General features: G+C 42.9%; 1 protein-coding gene across 1 annotated transcript in view; it reads right to left on the reverse strand.

Annotated features, from left to right (window-relative positions):
• NID1 (nidogen 1) overlaps positions 1–18285 on the reverse strand; it is an 89162-nt gene that overhangs the window by 43218 nt on the left and 27659 nt on the right. The window contains exons 3-9 of the mRNA XM_003410906.4: positions 17985–18211; positions 15470–15849; positions 13070–13219; positions 9014–9265; positions 6084–6284; positions 3530–3775; positions 2329–2472 (exon numbers count right to left, since the gene is read on the reverse strand). Coding sequence (XP_003410954.2) covers positions 2329–2472; positions 3530–3775; positions 6084–6284; positions 9014–9265; positions 13070–13219; positions 15470–15849; positions 17985–18211 — 1600 coding nt within the window. The remainder of the gene's footprint in view (positions 1–2328; positions 2473–3529; positions 3776–6083; positions 6285–9013; positions 9266–13069; positions 13220–15469; positions 15850–17984; positions 18212–18285) is intronic.

Consider the following 18285-nt stretch of genomic DNA (forward strand, 5'->3'; position numbering starts at 1 on the left):
ACTGTAACTATTTTTGTGACTGGAGACTCACTCTCTAATGTCTCACCCAGACCAGCGGTGTCTGGGATGTCACATGTCATTACATCAATGTTATACACACACTGTATTACGAAGGCTCATCCTTGTAGACAGGATGGGCTCTCCTCCTCTATGGCACTTCCCACATCAAAATAATACATGAAGTGATCTGCTTAATGCAATTTCCTATGAAAAGCCTATTGTCTCAGTGCATTAACACTCTGAGGCATGTTCTAATGACCCAGAACAATAAGGAGCCCGACTGGGAAAACACCCACATTCCACAGTGCTAATATGCCAGTGCAAGGACTAACCACAGGACAAAGGCAGACCCACATATGGCCACCTGTCTCCCTGGGGCAGGGTGACCGGGGATTTTCTGTGATTGCAACAGACTTCAGAAAGCATGGCTGGCCACGTCTTCTGAAGTGAAGCCCTCTCACAATGACAGGTCACAGCTCAGCAGCAGCAGGCTGGGGTATCTCCATACTGCGGTCATATTCAGTTGACTTTGAAGTTGAAAGGGACAGCAGTGGTTCTGTCATAGAATTCTCACCCTCCAGAGTTTGACTCCCCGCCAATGCACCTCATATGCGGCCACTAACCATCTGTCAGGGGAGGCTTGCATGTTGCTATAATGCTGAACAGGTTTCAGAGAAGCTTCCAGACTAAAATGCACTAGGAACAAAGGCCTGGCAATTGACTTCTGAAAACCTGCTAATGAAAACTCTACGGATCACAACGGTCCAATGGCATGGGGCTGCTACGAGTCAGGGGCCGACTCAATGGCAGCTAATAACAACATGAAGTTGAAACGAGGATGTACGTACTTCTGCTTGAGAAACGATGTCAGTCACCACCTTGGCAGTCCTAAGCGGGGGTCCCCTAGTCATGTAGTGCCATGTTGCCTCAAGCTGGCCTAAGCCAATTTAGCCATTCACAGCTGTCAGGGTCTTCTGGGAAAGGCTAGGCAACTCTGATGATTAGAGCTAAGTGGGAACTATGTCCCCTCCCAGTTGGCATGTCCCAAAGAAGGCAAGCCCCAGGCTGAATTCTGCCACACATACACGTTCTTAGCAAGCAGGCCAGATCATCATAGAACCTGTTCCTGTAAGCTTGTGTCCCTGCTCTCTGTTATTTCTGGCATTTTCAGAGGCTCGCTTTGAAACAAACAGAGCAATACCCTGACAGCAGGATCTACTAACCTTCAAGTTACATCAGCAATGCAGATCTTCCAGTAACTGGGGGGTTGGACTGCAGACCCAAGTCTGTCCCAGAGCTATGAGGCTGCTGGGCTCACTCGATTCTTACACTTCATTTGTGCAAAGGTGGAGAAGGTTGCTTATTTTTCTAACCAGGTGCTGTCGAGTTGATTCTGACTCATGGCGACCCCGTGTGTGTCAGAGTAGAACTGTGTGCCACAGGGTTTTCAATGGCTGCTTTTCCAGTAGATCACCAGGGCTCTCTTCCGAGGTGCCTCTGGGTGGACTCGAGCTTCCATCCTTTCAATTAGCAGCTGAGGCATTAACCCATTTGTACCAGCCATGGGCTCCCTTATCCTTCTAGACAACCAAGTATCTGCACACCACTCATTCACCAGGGAAAACATTTCTAACATTCCCTGTGTTAATGAGCAAGCTCTGTTGTGGATTCAGGCAGCACTAGATGAAGCAATTGGAGTTCTTGCAGTAGTCGTCCCTGGCGTATGGGCTCTATCCCCATGTGGGTGGATTAAAATTAAACTACATTTGCACGGATGTAAATATCAAGCTGTCTACACAAAAGTTTATGAAATTAAATTACTGATGATAAAATAAGTGTAACGAGAAGGTAGAGTGATAGAGACATTGCATCAGAGACTTGAGTTCAAATCCTGCTTTGTCACTTGCTCATTTTAATAAGTCTCAATTTTTTCATCACTGAAAACAAGAATGAAAGAATTCATCTTTAGAGCTGGAGAATGAAATGAGATCGGTGTTTACAAAGCACCTAACTCAAACAGTGCCTGGGTAAATTATAGCTATAGTTATTAGCGTTCTTGTAAGCAGCACTGACTTCAGCTTCCATTTGAGTCTGCCCTCATAAGGTGGGTGGAGCATGGCCTTGTGAATTCTACTCTGCTGCTTCTGGTGGGCCTGTGTGATCAGAGACAGACAAGGGCAGTACCCTAGCACCACCGCCAGCACACAAGCGTGTCCATCAGGACTTGTCCCACCGGGCTTCGCAGCTCCCAGGCACCCCCTCCTTACCCAGCTCTCGGGCTTACAGAGCCCAACCTCCAACCCCAACAAGTCAGACTCGGTGCTGTACCTTGGCAGGTCCGCCCGTCTCCTCGGAAGCCGATGGAGCACTCACAGAAGAACTGTGTTGCGGGGCCGGGCCGGCACGCTGCGTTGGTGTCACAGCCGTGACTGCCAATGTAGCAGGGGTTCTGAAGGGCATCGGGGGAGCCTTCTGTGAAGGCAAAGACATGTAAATAGAGTGAGTATTCAGGAACTCTTGCAGGCTTCCTCCTTCCACAGAAAGTCAGCGAACCGGTGACCAAGAAGGTAATCACTCATGAGCAGCACAGGGTCCTGGAACAAGAAACCAGCTGAATCCCCATGTAACCACTTGAGGGCAAGGGTCCATGAGCTACGCCCCTCCAGCCCACTGCCTGTTTTTATAAATACAATTTTACTGGAAACCAGCCACACCCATTTGGTTACATGTGGTATATGGCTCCTTTGGGGCCATGAGAAGATGCTGAGGCAGAGACCATAGAGCTGCCAAACCTAAAGTATTTACTATCTGGTCCTTTAAGAAAAAATATGCCAATTTCTGATGCCTAGAGCCACAGCTTTAAAATGAGAGAGAAAGACATCTGCCTTCCTTCTGCTTTATGGAGCTAGATTAAGGAAAAACTTGAGCATGGAGAGAGATCTAAAAAACTGAAGAAACAAAAAGACATTAACACCCAGGCCCCAAATATATACGACCTCCAGGCCTTAAAGATTTGGACGACGTGAAGTCTGACACTGAGATGTCATGGACGCTCCCCAACCTCAGCTCCCCCCCATGCAGCCAGGAGGTGCCTGGGCCCAGGCCACACACCCGTGATGTGCACTAACTGTAGAGTGTGCTTCAGGCTCTGGGCCTACCAGGCGTGTCTCGATGTCCTCAGGCCCCGAGCACACGTTCCTTTCAAGGCTGAGTGTTAGTGTGTTTTCAAAGCCCTGCCAAAGCTGGAGCTCTTGAATGGTCCGCTCTGAAAGGCAACTCAATAGGTTGGCATTCTTTAGGATAGTGAAGAGGGTTTCACTTACAAGGACAGAGACAGTTAGGTTTTCTAAGACTCACAAACAACAAGACTATTTTCTGACAGGCGATATCTGAGTGGGTCCTCCCCCTTCTATAGACTGAGAGTAAGGGACTAAAAACAACACATAGAGCAGGGATTTTTGAACATGTAGGCACACAGACACACAGAAGCGCATGCACATTGTTTGATCTAACCTGTTGCCTCACTTACCCTTCACGGGACCAATGGAGTTGCTCAGGGCATATCGCAAGATCCTCTCGTCCTGGTTGTACAGGACAAACACGCTGTCCACTGAGAGCTGCTGGGTGCTGGGCAGGGCAGGCCGGGCATCGTCGTGGGTGCACTGTTGGAAGGTGATGGTCTGCCGCCACTGGTAGGTGTAGGTGTGTGAGGGGGTAGCCCCGTCCCGCTCAGGCTCTGTCACGGTGTACTCCCGGGTGGAGGAGGATGTGATCACTAGGGGGGACAGCAGAGGGGGACAAGGTGGAAAGACAAATGAGAAACCCTTAAGGATGTGCGAGGCACCATCTAGAGTTTTAAAACAATCAGGAGTCCTCCTTGCCCATGATGCTGCCAGATGCGGGGGCAGGTAGATTAGGCAAAATAAGAATTAGTTCTGGAGGGCAATGGGTTCTGTTACTTAGATTTCCCCCATGATTATTGGAACTCTCTATATCATTAAATTTGTTGCTTCTTCTCATCCAGTGATTCTTAGAAAGTTCCTAAGACTCCCAGGACCAGGCGAGGGACCATGGTCTGATAGGAAGAACACAGGCTTGGAAAGAGACACATCTGAGTTCATAGCCCCCTGCCACAGTTGTGACCATGGGTCACTAACTTCTCAAGCCTTAGTTTCTTCTAAAAAATAAATAGGTTTGGGCAGGGATTAGATGAGGCAGTGTGTAAAACTTTTAGAAAAGAGCAGGCTAATAGCAAACATAGCAAGGATCATGAAGATGGTACAGGACCAGGCAATGTTTCATTCTGTTGTACATTAGGTCACCATGAGTGGTCAGTGCCAACTCAACATCAACTAACAACAACCATAACAGCAATACTATTACTAATATACTATTTTACTGGCCATTTACTATGTGACTAGCATCAGGCTAACTGCTTTATACAGGCTATCTCCTTTAGGATTCAATAAACAGTGGTTGCTCTACATATCCTAGATTAAGGAGTCTATGATAATAAAAATGAGAAACTAAATGAGCATTTTTCAGCCAGTTTCTGAAAAATCACTAAAGTGCCATGAGCAAACCTCCACAGAGAAGAGAGACAGTCTTCCCCAATCAGAAGTCTGCTATTCACCCATGCAATGAAACCCACAACTTCCTATTTAAAAAAAAAAAAAAAAGTATAAAAGACTCTTTATATTTCTGTGCTGTGCTGCAGTTTTCTCCATAATAGAAGCACAGAAGCTAGAGGATAAATAAAAAATAATGTGGACTGCTGCCTCTGTCCAGTTCTGTGTGCAGGGCCACCCGAAATGTCATGGTTGCAGGCAGGCTGCAGCCCGGGGTCCTGTTCACTTCCCACTCCTCTCCCCCGTGCTCATTCCTCCGAAGGAGAAGCCTAACCAAGTCTCAAAGCCTTGAGTAACTGGTACAAACTTTCTGGACAGCAATTTAATGAGATCCTTTGAAAAGTTCATATTGTTTGACCCACCACTTCTATTTCTAGGAATTGAGTCTTAGAAAAAATCAGAAACTTTGCGAGGGTTTATAATGAAGATGGTATTTCAACTTGTTATGAGGGGGAAAAATGGAATGTAGTCTAAGCTTTAGAAAATAGGAGCATGGTTTAAATTAATAGCCATACGGTAAAATAGTACACATTCACTAAAAAGCATTTTCAAAGCCTACTTAATGAAACTATAAAATATTCATGATTTGATGTTAATTGAAAAAGAGAAAAATGTAGTACGATTACAATTTTATTTAAATAAAAACTATATACTTGCCTCTAGATTATTTAATAATATTGTAACAATGTTAAATTTTTGATTTTGATAAGTGTACCGTGGCCACGTAAGAGAATGTTCTTGTCCTCAAGAGAAATACATGAAGTATTTAGGGATCATGATAGCTACAACTTACTCTCAAATGGTTCAGAAAAAAAAAAAATTTATATATATATATATATATGTATATACACACACACATATAACATTATATATGTATAGTGGCACAGTTAATGCACTTGGAAGAAAGGCCTGGTGAGCTACTTTCAAAAAAATCAGTCATTGAAAACCCTATGGGGCACAGTTTTCCTCTGACACCCAGGAGGTTGCCACAAGTCAGAGTCAACTCCATGGCAATTGGTTGGTTAGCACATATGTATATATGTTCATATATACATACATGTGTGGGTATATATACATATAGAGAGAGACAGAGAGAGAGAATGATAAAGTGAATGTGACAGAATGTTAACAGGCAGATTTCTGTATATTATTTGCGGAAAGCCTCTGTACTATTTTCAACTTTTGTGTAAATTTGAAATTATTTCAAAATAAAAAAATTAAAAAGCTACATATAAATTATAATAAAAAATATACATATATATGTGTTGGGGGAAATGCTGGAAGGAAATACACTTAAATTTAATAATGATTATCTCCAGGTTTTATGATTATGTTACGCTTATTTTCTTGTCTTTGAACAAAATCATCTACCACGCGTGTGTACTATTTCTCACTTCACGCCCACAGCGGATGAAGCCTGGCCTGCACCCCGGATCGAGCAGCGTGCGCCCTCACCGGAGGGGGAGTAGTGATAGAGCTCCGTGTAGGGCTCGATGTGCACGGAGGAGCCGAATGCAATCTGTGGCACGCGGCCCTCAAGCTCTGTGTCGATGGTCAGGTGCCCATGCTCGTCGATGCCACTGAACTGCTGTTTGATAACCAGCTTGCCTGGGTGCCCCACAAAGGTTACCTCAGCCTGCCGGGTGAACTCGCCACCTACAAAACAAGATTGGTTTTATGAGCATGCATTAGCTTATTCCCAGGTCAACACCCATGGAAGGCACAGAACTCTCCCTGCCCACCCAGGGCTGACACCATGATCATGAAAGGGGCTGCGGCAGAAGGGCACTTTCTCAGTGGATAAGTTAGTTTGGCTGGTAGACCATGAGGCTGGTAAAGCCTGGATATCATGTGGCCCAACAGAGCCACACAAAGAGGCAAGAAGCTGCTTCTTTCCCAAACACAAGTCAACCTCTAAGGCACGTTGGTTCCAGGCGCTGCTGGAAAAAAGCAGTGTGACCTCCAACTGTGCTAGGTACTGGCTGGTAAACTTGGACAATTATTTCAGCCCTCTGAACCTCCATTTCGTTACAACAATACAGTCTATCTTGTGAAAATTAAAGAGATAAAATGCTCTGCAAATTGTCACATTCTCCGTGAATGTGAACTGTGGGGATGACTGTTATAATAAGTAAGTCCTGGTGAGGATATATGAGTTGCTCAGTGCAAACCATTACCAATACAGAAACCCACCTTAGGGCCACTCACTACTGGTGTTGGCTCAGGAATGGCCCTTGGTCTGTACAGGGTAGCAACCTCAGCCATGCGAAAAATACTTGTCCCTTCTTTGCAGGCCTGTCTTTTCCACGTTTGGATACTTCCATTATAGCAAGGGTTGGCAAACTACACCTCGAAGGGTAAGTCTAGTCCACTGTCTATTTTTTGTACAGCCCTTGAGCTAAGAATGGTTTTTCCATTTTTAAATGATTTTTTTAGTCAAAAAAAAGAATAATATTTCATAACATGTGAAAATTAATGAAATTTAAATTTCAGTGCCCATTAACAAAGTTTTATTGAGACAGAGCCACACTCATTCATTTATGTATCATCTATGGCTGCTTTTGCACTACAATGGCAGAGCTGAGTAGGCGCAACAGAGACTGTATGACCTAAAATATTTAGGCAAAGCTTAAAATATTTAGTATCTGGCCCTTTCCACAAAAGTTTAACAACCCCCATTTTATAGTTACCCGAGTCCCAAGTGGAGACCCTGGGTGGTATAAACAGTTAATGCACTCGGCTGCTGACCGAAAGGTTGGAGGTTCAAGTCTACCTACAGGTACCTTGGAAGAAAGGCCTGGTGATCTATTTCAAAAATATCTGCCAATGAAAACCTTATGGAGTACAACTCTACTGTGACATGCAGGGGAAGTCACCACGAGTTGGGGTCTACTTGATTGCAACTGGTTCCTCGTTAACTTTTGGAGGAGTTAACAGTGTAAAGCAGAGTGATCCACTTTCAGCCATCTCCACTAGCAAAGGAGTGGCTGAGGCTCGAGCTTGGCTCCAGCAGTGGTGAAGGCATCTAGGTAGATGGAGGCAGTGGCTAAATGTACCTGCGCCCCAGCAAAACAGGCTTCAGGTCCTGCAAGTAACTGGTGATGCCGGCACAGGCTCCTACCCACCCTCCCCAGCTGTTTCCGGGAGTGAGCCTCCTACTTCACAGGGGGTCTGGCCTCAGCAGAGCAAGGGACTATCTGGAGGAAGAGGGCAAGACTACGCTAAGGAGATGTCCACCAAACGATCTGCCCACATCCCTGCTAAAGACTGAACTTCCCTTGTCTAGGCACAGTCTGTAATTCTTCAACTATAGAAGAGTTGCTGAGTGGTACAAACAGTTAATCCACTAGGCTATTATCTGAAAGGTTGGCGATTCAAGTCTACCCAGAGGCACCTTGGAAGAAAGGCCTGGCACTCTACTTCCAAAAATCAGCGATTGGAAACCCTATGGAACACAGTTCTACTCTGACACACAGGGGGTCGCTGTGTATCAGAATCGGCTTGACAGGACCTGGCTCAACTACTGATAAAAAGCACACGGTTCAAATGCTCTTCAAGGGAACACGCTGAAACTCGTCTGCTTTAATCAACCAGAGAAAAGGATGGGCGCAGACATGTGGAGGGCAAGGGGCACCTGAGTATGGGGACCAGCAGGGACAGAGAACAGAAACTTAAGGCAACAGGTTAAGACTCACAAGGATTGTGTTTGTTGGGCTTAATTTACTAGCTAGAAATGACAGACTCCTTTTCTCCTAGAAGGTACTGCGAAAATGTCAAATACCCGCTTCAGATTAGTTCTGAATTCAGAGGCAGGTTTAAATTCACTACATTGAGGAAACCAGTCAGCCGCACATGTTTGGCTGTGAAGATACATGACCTGATGACATTTGTTCTGCCAGAAACTTCTATATCTCCTCTATGAAATCTCCCCTTGATAAAAATACGATGCCGGGGGGATGGGAGGTGGAGGAGTTAATGCTTACTGGGTACAAAGCTTCTTTATGGGGCAATAAAAAATTTTTAGAAATAGATGGTCGTGATGGTTGTACAACATTGTGAATGTAATTAATGCCACTGAATTATACACTTAAAAATGGTTAAAATGACAAATTTTATGTTATGTATATTTTACCATTTGTGAAAAAAAAAAAAAAATACAACACCAGGCCATCTCAGTTAATACGTATTAATGAAAAAATTAAGTGATAATTTTATTTCAACCTCTTATTCCAAGGGCAAAACCACAGGTTTCTCTTTCTATAGACACCAAGGAACCAGAACATGCGTATCAGTAAGTCGTTTACCTACATGGGCTTCCTCTTCCATTCAACCCCAGGCTCCCGAGGCACCACTGTGTGGCCTATTGATCTTAGGGCATAAATTACCAGTGATGCTGAATCCATTCTTGAATCCATCCTGCTCCACAGCAAACATCCATCCAATGATGCCTCCCACGGGGGCCAGAGGAAGCAGGGAATACCCGAGGGTCTCAGGAATGGTGCTGATGGCCGTGTAGGAGCGTCCATGGTTCATGACCACGTAAGAATGGAGGTCAGTGTTCTCAAAGACAATCGGGGTCTGGCTGTTCCCCACAAAGATCCTTCCCTTCACTTTGCCGTTAACTCGCTGAGGAGACCCTGAGAGAGAAACAGAACAAGGAGGAAGATACTGCTAAGCCTTTCAAAAAAGAATAATATGTCTGTTATAACTGGACCTATTCATGAAGAAAGCAAAGAGGCAAGACAGCACTGTGGTAAATGGCTCTGGAATAAGTGAAAGTCATTTTTCTTCCCAAGAAGAGAGTACCTACAGCTGCACCGTGGGCCTTCAAGATCCCAAGATCCTTGCCTCTCTACTGCGATGCCTGATAATTGACAAATGAAAGGTATCTCCAGTTGTGAGCCGCTGTGTGAACATGTAACTTTGGGGGCAAATAAAGTAACTTCAGGAGAAGACCAATATTGTAGGTGATCTTGAACCAGGGTGACTATATCATTTATCACTTTTGAGAGTAAAAGGTGCAGAATTAGCAATTTCACTGGGACAACAGGGCTAAACCGAGGTGGTCCTGGGGAATCCGTGACATTTGGTGGCTCAATCTATAACGCACCTTACTAATCATTTCTGAATCAAAAACAATTCATGGTTAGGATCGGCAGCCTGAGTCCTGGAGCCTCGTCCAGCCCAACCCAGAACAGGGAAGGATATGGGTGGACATCACAGGCCATGCAAGCATGCCCTCTGAACCTGAACCAGCTCGGCGCAATGGGGTTGTGTTTGTTGTTGATGGTTCCACTTAGACAATTGGGGCAATGTCAGTGGGCCCTCCCATGGCCAATTTAATGGCTTTCTTAACAAGCTGCCAAATAATATAAGTAGGGTGGCAACAAAATACATATTAATAATAAATGTTAGCACATACCTGGAGAAAATCTGAAGAGATGGACACAAAACTGTTAACAGTGGTTAACTCAGGGCAACACAGTAAATTTTCATTTTCTTTACTATATATTTTTATAATGTTCGAACATTTATAAGTTGTATATATTGTTTAATCAGGAAAAAAAGTAAGATCTAAAGAAATTAAGTTGTTGTATTGAAAAAAGAAAACTGAAGGTTACCATATGACACAGCAATTCCAGCTCCTAGTATATAACTGAAAATTGAAAGCGTATGTCCAAGAGAATTGAAAACATACATCCATGTAAAAACTTTTACATGAATAGTCTCGGCAGCATTATTCATAACAGCCAGGAAGAGAAATAATCCAAATGTCCATCAACTGAGGAATGCATAAACAAAATGTGGCATATCCATACAACGGAATATTGTTTGGCTAGAAAGAAGAATGAAGTGCTGATACGTGCTACAACACGGATGAACCTTGAAAACATCAACCCAACACCACGGTTTCCTTGAAAACATTATTCTGAGCAAAATAAGCCAGACATAAAAAGACAAATATTGTATGACTCCCTTTATATGAAATGCCCAAAAAACCAAACCCAGTGCCATTGAGTCGATTCCGACTCATAGCGACCCTACAGGACAGAGTAGAACTGCCCCCATAGAGTTTCCAAGGAGCACCTGGCGGATTCGAACTGCTGACCCTTTGGTTAGCAGCTGTAGCACTTAACCACTATACTACCAGGGTTTCCATGAAATGTCCAGAATAGGCAAATCCACAGAGACGGAAAGTGGATTAGTGGTTTCCAGGGCTGGGGGGTTTGGGGGAATCCAGAGTGACTCTCAATGGGTTCTTTTTTGGGGTGATGAAAATGTTCTAAAATTAGATAACGGCAAAAGCTGCACAACTTTGTGAACATGCCAAAAACCACTGAATTTTACATTCTGAAAGAATATGAAAAGTATCTAAAAAGAAACTGAAGGGCAGAATAAGAGATAAAACAAAGATCACCATGGACTATTCGGGTCTGAGGCAGAGTTAAATTTTGTCAGTTACTGATCGTACATATCTTCTTTCTCTTCCTAGATTATAATTTACTAGGGGCAAGGCTTTCATTTCCAACTCACTCCCTGGTCATGGCGGTATTCTACATATAGTAAGTTCTCAGCAATGTTTGTTGAGTAAACCAGACAGACAGCCTCACACCTGGGCATCATCATGGACGTTTTGATGGCTTTTTGCTCTGTTTAAAATGTCCAAGCTGCCAAAGAGGGCCACGGACAAGCCAGAGAGCAATCCTGCTCACAGTTTGTGTCATTACACTGGGGAATACTGCGAAGTTAGCAGACTAACAGTAAAAAAATGCACCCTAGGAATAATTACAGAAACACGCAGGAAAGCCAAGTTCAGGAAACCAAACCAATTTCTTCCCACCCAACTTTAAGCTAGAAACATTTTAAAAAATGTAGTAAGAATCCAACAGATATTTCAACTGCAAAACTATTATGGGGTGTGTATGTCCTGTCAAAATCTGAGCAGCATATTTTGTAATATCTAAGCTTGCTGACAAACACAAACTGCTCAGCATTGAGAGTGCTGGTATTTGGCCTGCAAGGAGCTAATGAGTTTGCTCTTTAAGAAACAGCTTTCCTTGTGGATTTTGGAAGCTTCTCCCAGGGTGGGAGAGGCATAAAAGCCAAACCTGAAACAAAGCAGCAAAGGCATACCATCCCTGGGGTCGTGGGATTGGAAAGAAAACAGAAAACACATTTAGAGAAGTTAAAAACATCCCAAAAAATTAATATGGAAAGTATATTGAAATTTTTCTTTAATATTGATAGTATTAAAAAAACTTACCTTGTCTAAATGTGACCCAGAAAAAAACATTCTTTTTTTTTGTAAGTTAAAATTATAACTGATTTATAGGGCAGGTCATCTGAAAAATAGAAGATGTTCCTCCATTTGGGTTTTATTTTGTCAAAATTTGCAAAGCAATTGAAGTTTCCCACTAAACACACAAGAAAAATGACCTGTGACACAGCGAGGCAACTTACTGGCATCTAAGGAGACAAACGATCAGTATGGTAGGGTTATTTTTTGTTTTGCTCTGATTTGGCTTTAATTTTGGTATACAGCTCCAGGTTCTCATAGGTCAGAGACCCTGGGTGGTGCAAAGAGTTAAGCACTCATATTAACCAAAAGATTGGTGGTTCAAACCCACCCAAATGTGTGCTAGAAGAAAGACCTGGCAATCCACGGAAAACTCAGACACTGAAAACCCTGTGGAGCACAGTTCTACTCTGCAACACATGTGGTCGTCTTGAGTTGAAATAAACTCACGGTAACTTTTTTTCCTCATCGATCTACCTCTGAGTAAACTGGTATTCCCTAGACTTGTACAGAGAGGTTTCTTCTGGCAATATGAGAGTAGCAAGACTAGTTGATCCTTTTGTGGTCAGAGTTCAGAACTTATGTAGTCTCACCACTGAGTCCATTTTAGAGTTAGCCCTAAAAGGATGACTGGAATAAACTTTCCCTACTATAAACTCTGGTCTAAACTAGCTGTCTGTGGTGCTGCCAGGGTTTAACAGGCATTAAGACAGATCTGTGAACAATACTAAATAAAATTTGGAACACTCAAAGGACAAAGGCATAGAAGAGGTTTGAAAGAAACTAATGAAAATGAGAAGCATTAACAATTCCTGGTCCAGGTTGCGTAATTTCAACACTTCAGCCGTTGCCCACTGCTACAGGCAGTTTTGAAGAAAGGATCCAAGTGGCTGTCACCTCAGAGATGGACAAATAGCACAGAAAGAGACCTTGTCATCTTAGGATAATGGGCATTCCATGAAGGATGGCCACTGGCAAAGTATGAGGAAGAATGGGGACCGAGAGATGAAACATCACTGCCATACTAAAAACCTTAGACACCTCCAGAGATTTGGGTCGAGGCAACATTCAGAAACAAGCACTAAACAAAAACTCCTTCCCCATCCTCCTCCCCCCACAAATTTAACATTAAAAAGCAGCTTACCTTCGGCAACACACTGCCTGCCATTCCCCGTATAACCGGCAACACAGCTGCAACAAAACCCAGTTGTGTAGTCCCTGCACTCTGCGTGTACGGAGCACTGGTGTCTGCTGTTGGCACACGTCTGCCGAGAATCAGTGTTGTAGCTGAAAACTGAGCAGAGAAAACAGCACACCTGTAAGGGTCCCACTTGACGACAGGTGAACCACATAGTGCGAGGCAGACCCACAGGAATTCACACATGTTTTAGGCAAGTCAAGAGACAAGAGACTCACATCCACTGCACGCTGCTACTTAAATAGTAATGTGGCTCAAACAACCCAGGCAAATGGGTCTAACAGGAGTTTGAGAAATCACAGGGTGAAATACTAAAAACTGCTATAATTTAATGTATCATTGGATCAATGTTAGGTTAGTGCCATTCTATGTCAACCTCAGGATGTTATTTATCCCATATGGTCCAAAGGATCAAGGGGGATCTTAAAATACTATAAAAAAAAAATTTTTTTTTTGTCCCTGTTTCTCCCCAAGGGATAACTCAGAAGTTCTTATATGCAAAAACTAATCGGAAATAATCCCGCAGTCATACCTGGTCTAAAAGCCTTTGATTCAAGGAACAAAACTAATTTCCCCCTAAAAGTTTTACCTCCCAGGTTCATGTTATTAGAATTATGAAACTAGCTCATTAAATTTAATAATCCAGAGCAAATTAATACGGGATGTAGTTCAAAAGCACAGAATGGGATGGACTTTTAAGAGGGTTAAAAATCCAATTTATAATTGACAGTTGAGTGAAGATAAAAATAAAAATTTAACCCCAGGTAGAGTCTATTAATCCTACATATTTAGATGGGAATTTTCAGTGTGTATAAAGATGGTGTTTGGAGCTGAGAACATGTGGACCTGGAAATAAGCATATACGTGGTGCTTCTGATTGCTTAGCTCCAGCCTTGTACCCAGCTTTTCAGCAGGTCCATTACGGCCTGCGTATCCACGGGTGACTACACACAGAACACCAGGAATACACTGCGGCCTACAGAAGACTGGCCGTTTTAATAAAAACAGTGAAATAACTGGAATAGAGAGATGGAAAAGCAACTGTTTTAGACACATTTTGGGTTCAAATCTAGACTTTTACCGGTATCCAACACTATACAATCATAAGTGGTTGGGGATAGAGATGGCCTTGTTTAAATGTGATTGCTTCCAAAATGAGAACTTCAGAGACGCCTAGATACAGTGGAAATAGGGTAAGACTCAAAACTCCATCGCTGCAAGTAAACACACCCAGCACATCTGGGGAGATGACGTTGAAAGAGGCAGATGGACATCTACTAAGAGATGTGTTAGCAAGGAAATCCAGGGTGCAGTCTCTATTGGAAGGGTTCTGAGACAAACTCATTTCCTCATTCTGTCACCTGATGGCAATGCCGCCATTTCCGTGCCTCAGTTTCTTCCTCTTCGAAGTAAGCAAGCACACTACCCATTGCTACCAGATCTTGTCCATGCTTTGGGACATTCAGTAAGAACAAGAATTTATGATTATTGCTAAGAGATAAATCAGAACAAGTAACCAGAAATAAAACTGAGTGAATAATGCAGATGGACTATACTCTTTTCCGAGGGCTTTATGAAAACTTCATAGTAGAGGCAGTAAAGAGTCTTAGTCCACACCATTTAAATGCTTGGACCATCCAATTTATATGAATTTTAATGGATTATAAAGTAAACTGAAGAGAAAAAAAAAATAATGAATACAGTTTAGTTTGGATATCTCTTGTAAGACAAATGAAAGTGTGCTTGGGGTTCAAACTATCTTCCTTCAAAAATGTAGCAAAAATCTGATATGCTCGATTAGAAAACAGAGAACTGTAAAACTAGCTTCAAAAGGGGGATCTACATATTTTGTATTCTTAATCTTCACAAACCAACTCGGAAACTGATATGACCTGGGAGGAAAAAATAATCAACCATTCTAATTCCAAAGCCAAGAGGAAATAACTGTCAAAGATAAGCTGCTTAAATAGCCAAGGAACTTCTAAAATGTTTTTTCAGGTGGATGAATATATTTCTGGTCTTAGAAATCACAAATAAGAAAATCTGACTTTCAAAATAATTCTAAAGCACTTTCCTCCTGAAAACAGACAGAATGGGATACTAGGAAAGAAAACTTACTCAACAGTCTCCATAGCCACAGCCCGAATCCCAAAAGGCTATTTGGATTCTTTGAAGCTGTCAGGCCTATCCACCAATGCTCTGACTGAAAATTCAGAATTACCTCCCCAGGGCTCTCATCCTTACAAATCACCATAAAACGCACACAACTGACATTCCCTCCAGCAGTACTCCTGTCTGAAACTCGAGTGTCTGCATTTGTACCAAACACAGCTTAAAAGGCCTTACCAACTCCTGTTTCCTCTACTTCGTCCACATCTATCACCTGTGGGTGCTGCTGGGGAAACCTCTTCACCGGCAACTGGAAAGACCTGGTCTTCACCGTGGGAAGTTCAGGGGGGCTCTCAGTTGCTATGTGGTGGGGTGAGAGTAAACTGGGCACACGGTACGTGTCTGTGTCTCTCCTTCCCAGAGCCTCATAGGGGAAGGGCGTAGTGGCCACGTCCTCCGGGCCCAGCCTCATCACCGGGTCATAATCTTCATCTTCCTCTTCATATTCTGGTCCATCATCGAGTCCATGGTCCACGTCAGCAGGTATCACACCACTGGCTGTGGCTGGACTTCCAATCTCAAACACCCAGACACCCTGCTGCCCTGAATTGCTGCTCCTAGAGGGAAGGACAGGCCTCTTGGAAACAAGTCAACAACCCACAAAAAGCCCCCACCATCCAAGCAGAAGCCATATGTGGGATCTGGGTCCACGTGAAACCCATTGCCTGCTTCCCCTACAGCCAGGGCTGGAGAGTGAGCTGAGCAGATGCAGTCATGTCTGGTCATCACGGAGCTGAGACCTTCCTGGGCTACTCTATGAGGACTTATCCAAATGGGTACAGCCCTTGCACTGGCTTACCCTCAGACACTGGAGAGCTGTGGTTCAGGCCTTAAAGTTTGATTCATATTAGTCCTTGGTTAAATGCCCTATCACGTAAGGAACCTGTTGACTATTCTCTTTCCACAGCATGGTCTATTAGAAATCCCAACTCCGTTAAGTAGGTGAAGGCTATTGGGCAGGTCTGTTTACCTTTCTGTGTTCAACATGTGTAGTGAAAAGCAAATACATCTAGAACACAAAGGCATTTTATAATTATCAAATACAGCATATTAACCTGAATTTTTACCTCTTGCGCCACTATTTTTACTCTTAGGTATCTATGACTAGAAAATGTTCCTATTAGAAATGAGACAAAATGACCATCTTATATAATAAGATGGAAAGAGAGGACATACCATTACTCAGAATGGGTCTTTGGAGAAAACTGAGCAAAAAATTGGGGTGGGATGGAGAATGAAGGATCAAAATCTTGCAGAAGCAGAACATTTAACCAACCTGCCTATCTCAAGTAAAGGTGGTGGTATGTGAGCTTGCTTGTACTAAACTCATGAGAGCATTTGCAAGACAGTTTTTTTAAAAATTACAGCCATTGTAAAAAATTACTTATGCAATATTACAACTAAATACATTCCATTAAAGACAAAGATGCTCAAAACTCATCAAATCCTAATTATTTTACTATTCTCTTTACCTATGCTGTTGAACTTATTTAAATCAGGGCTCTGAATAGGTTTGAACTGGTTCAGTCATGGCCGACGAGGCGAAACCAGGACAGATCTAAATTTTTATAATTTTGGTGGTCCAGAACGGTAACTCTAGTAGGAAAAACTACAGGTGGAAGCCCTGGAATGGGAGATTCAGAAGAGGCATAGTGAGCCCTCTCAGGAGCCTGAAGCATGAGATTGATTACTGGCAGGACTGTGGAGAGCAACTCAGTCAGTCAGCTGCCATCTTTGAGCGAGGCACCACTGTTGCCCACTTTGCACAAAATCCACCAGGGATTCGGTTGCTATGCAACACGTATTCTGCCCTTGTTTTTCAAGAAGGAGATTAAGTTTCTAACAGGGCTTCTAATTTTTCCCGTTCCAGTTACCGTTCTAGTTCACCCAAATTATAAAAATTCAGGTCTGTTCCTTGGCTATGACTGAACCAGGAAGAACTAGCTTGAAGCCCTGAGTTAAGTATATATGCATGGTGAAAATACTACATCATATTATGTAATAATATGCTGTTTCTCAAGTCTGTGTTGAGTGACATCACACTAGTGGCTTGAAATTTGCCATGGTAGGAGTATTTAGACCCCAGAAATAGGCAAACACTATAAATCAGGACTTGCCCTGCCACACCCAGAAAATAGGTTGTTGAACATTTATGAACATACCATTATGCAAAAGGCAGGCGAGTTTCAGGGTAGATTTGACAATATGAAATTAGGGGAGAGAGGGAAGTTCTTTTTATTTTTCCAGAATAATAGGAAAGGAAATATTTCAATTTTAGGAAAACCAGTCTTGGCTTCTCCTCCTTTTACCAAATTCTTCACAATAACCCAAGAAAGGACTCATTTTGTTGTAAGAACAACACTAATCTATGGGAAAGGAGGAAAAGGTTTTCTGTCTCAGGTTCACAGAAGGACACAGGTTTGAATAACTCATTTCTAACTTTATACTTCCAGGGGAAATGGTAGAAACTACTTAAACTAAGGATGATAGCTAAAAACAGGACACCTGTTCGTCCTAAGGGTATATTCCCTTGATCTCATCAGAAAAAAGTACTGCATAATATAAAAACTAGACACAAAATTTAAATCTGTGGGAAGATTTTTATGTAACATTCTATAATGCCCATAACACTATCCTTAAGAAATGATAATCTTGTTATAGGAGAATCTATTAAAGAACAAAGAAAGCATACTTGGCTAAGTTTTCAATTGATTCTCTGTCATTCGCAAATATATTATAAGCACCATCGGTCTTCCATATGATTCCCATTAAACCCTGGCTGAACGCAACCACAGCAGGAACTTGGTTCTCGTCCTTCTTTGAGTATGCCGTATAGAACTGCAGACCATCTTCTGGATACAGGAAAATGGCATAGGAGCTGGAATCGGAGGAGGCCAGAACAGCCTGAAATGTGTTTCTCTGTGAAGGTGAGTTAAAAATCAGTTACTTAGGAAAAGAATCTGGAGATCTTATAATGCGTTATTCACCAGAAG

The sequence above is a fragment of the Loxodonta africana genome, chromosome 25 (genome assembly GCF_030014295.1).
Source record: "Loxodonta africana isolate mLoxAfr1 chromosome 25, mLoxAfr1.hap2, whole genome shotgun sequence".
Taxonomy (NCBI): Eukaryota; Metazoa; Chordata; class Mammalia; order Proboscidea; family Elephantidae; genus Loxodonta; species Loxodonta africana.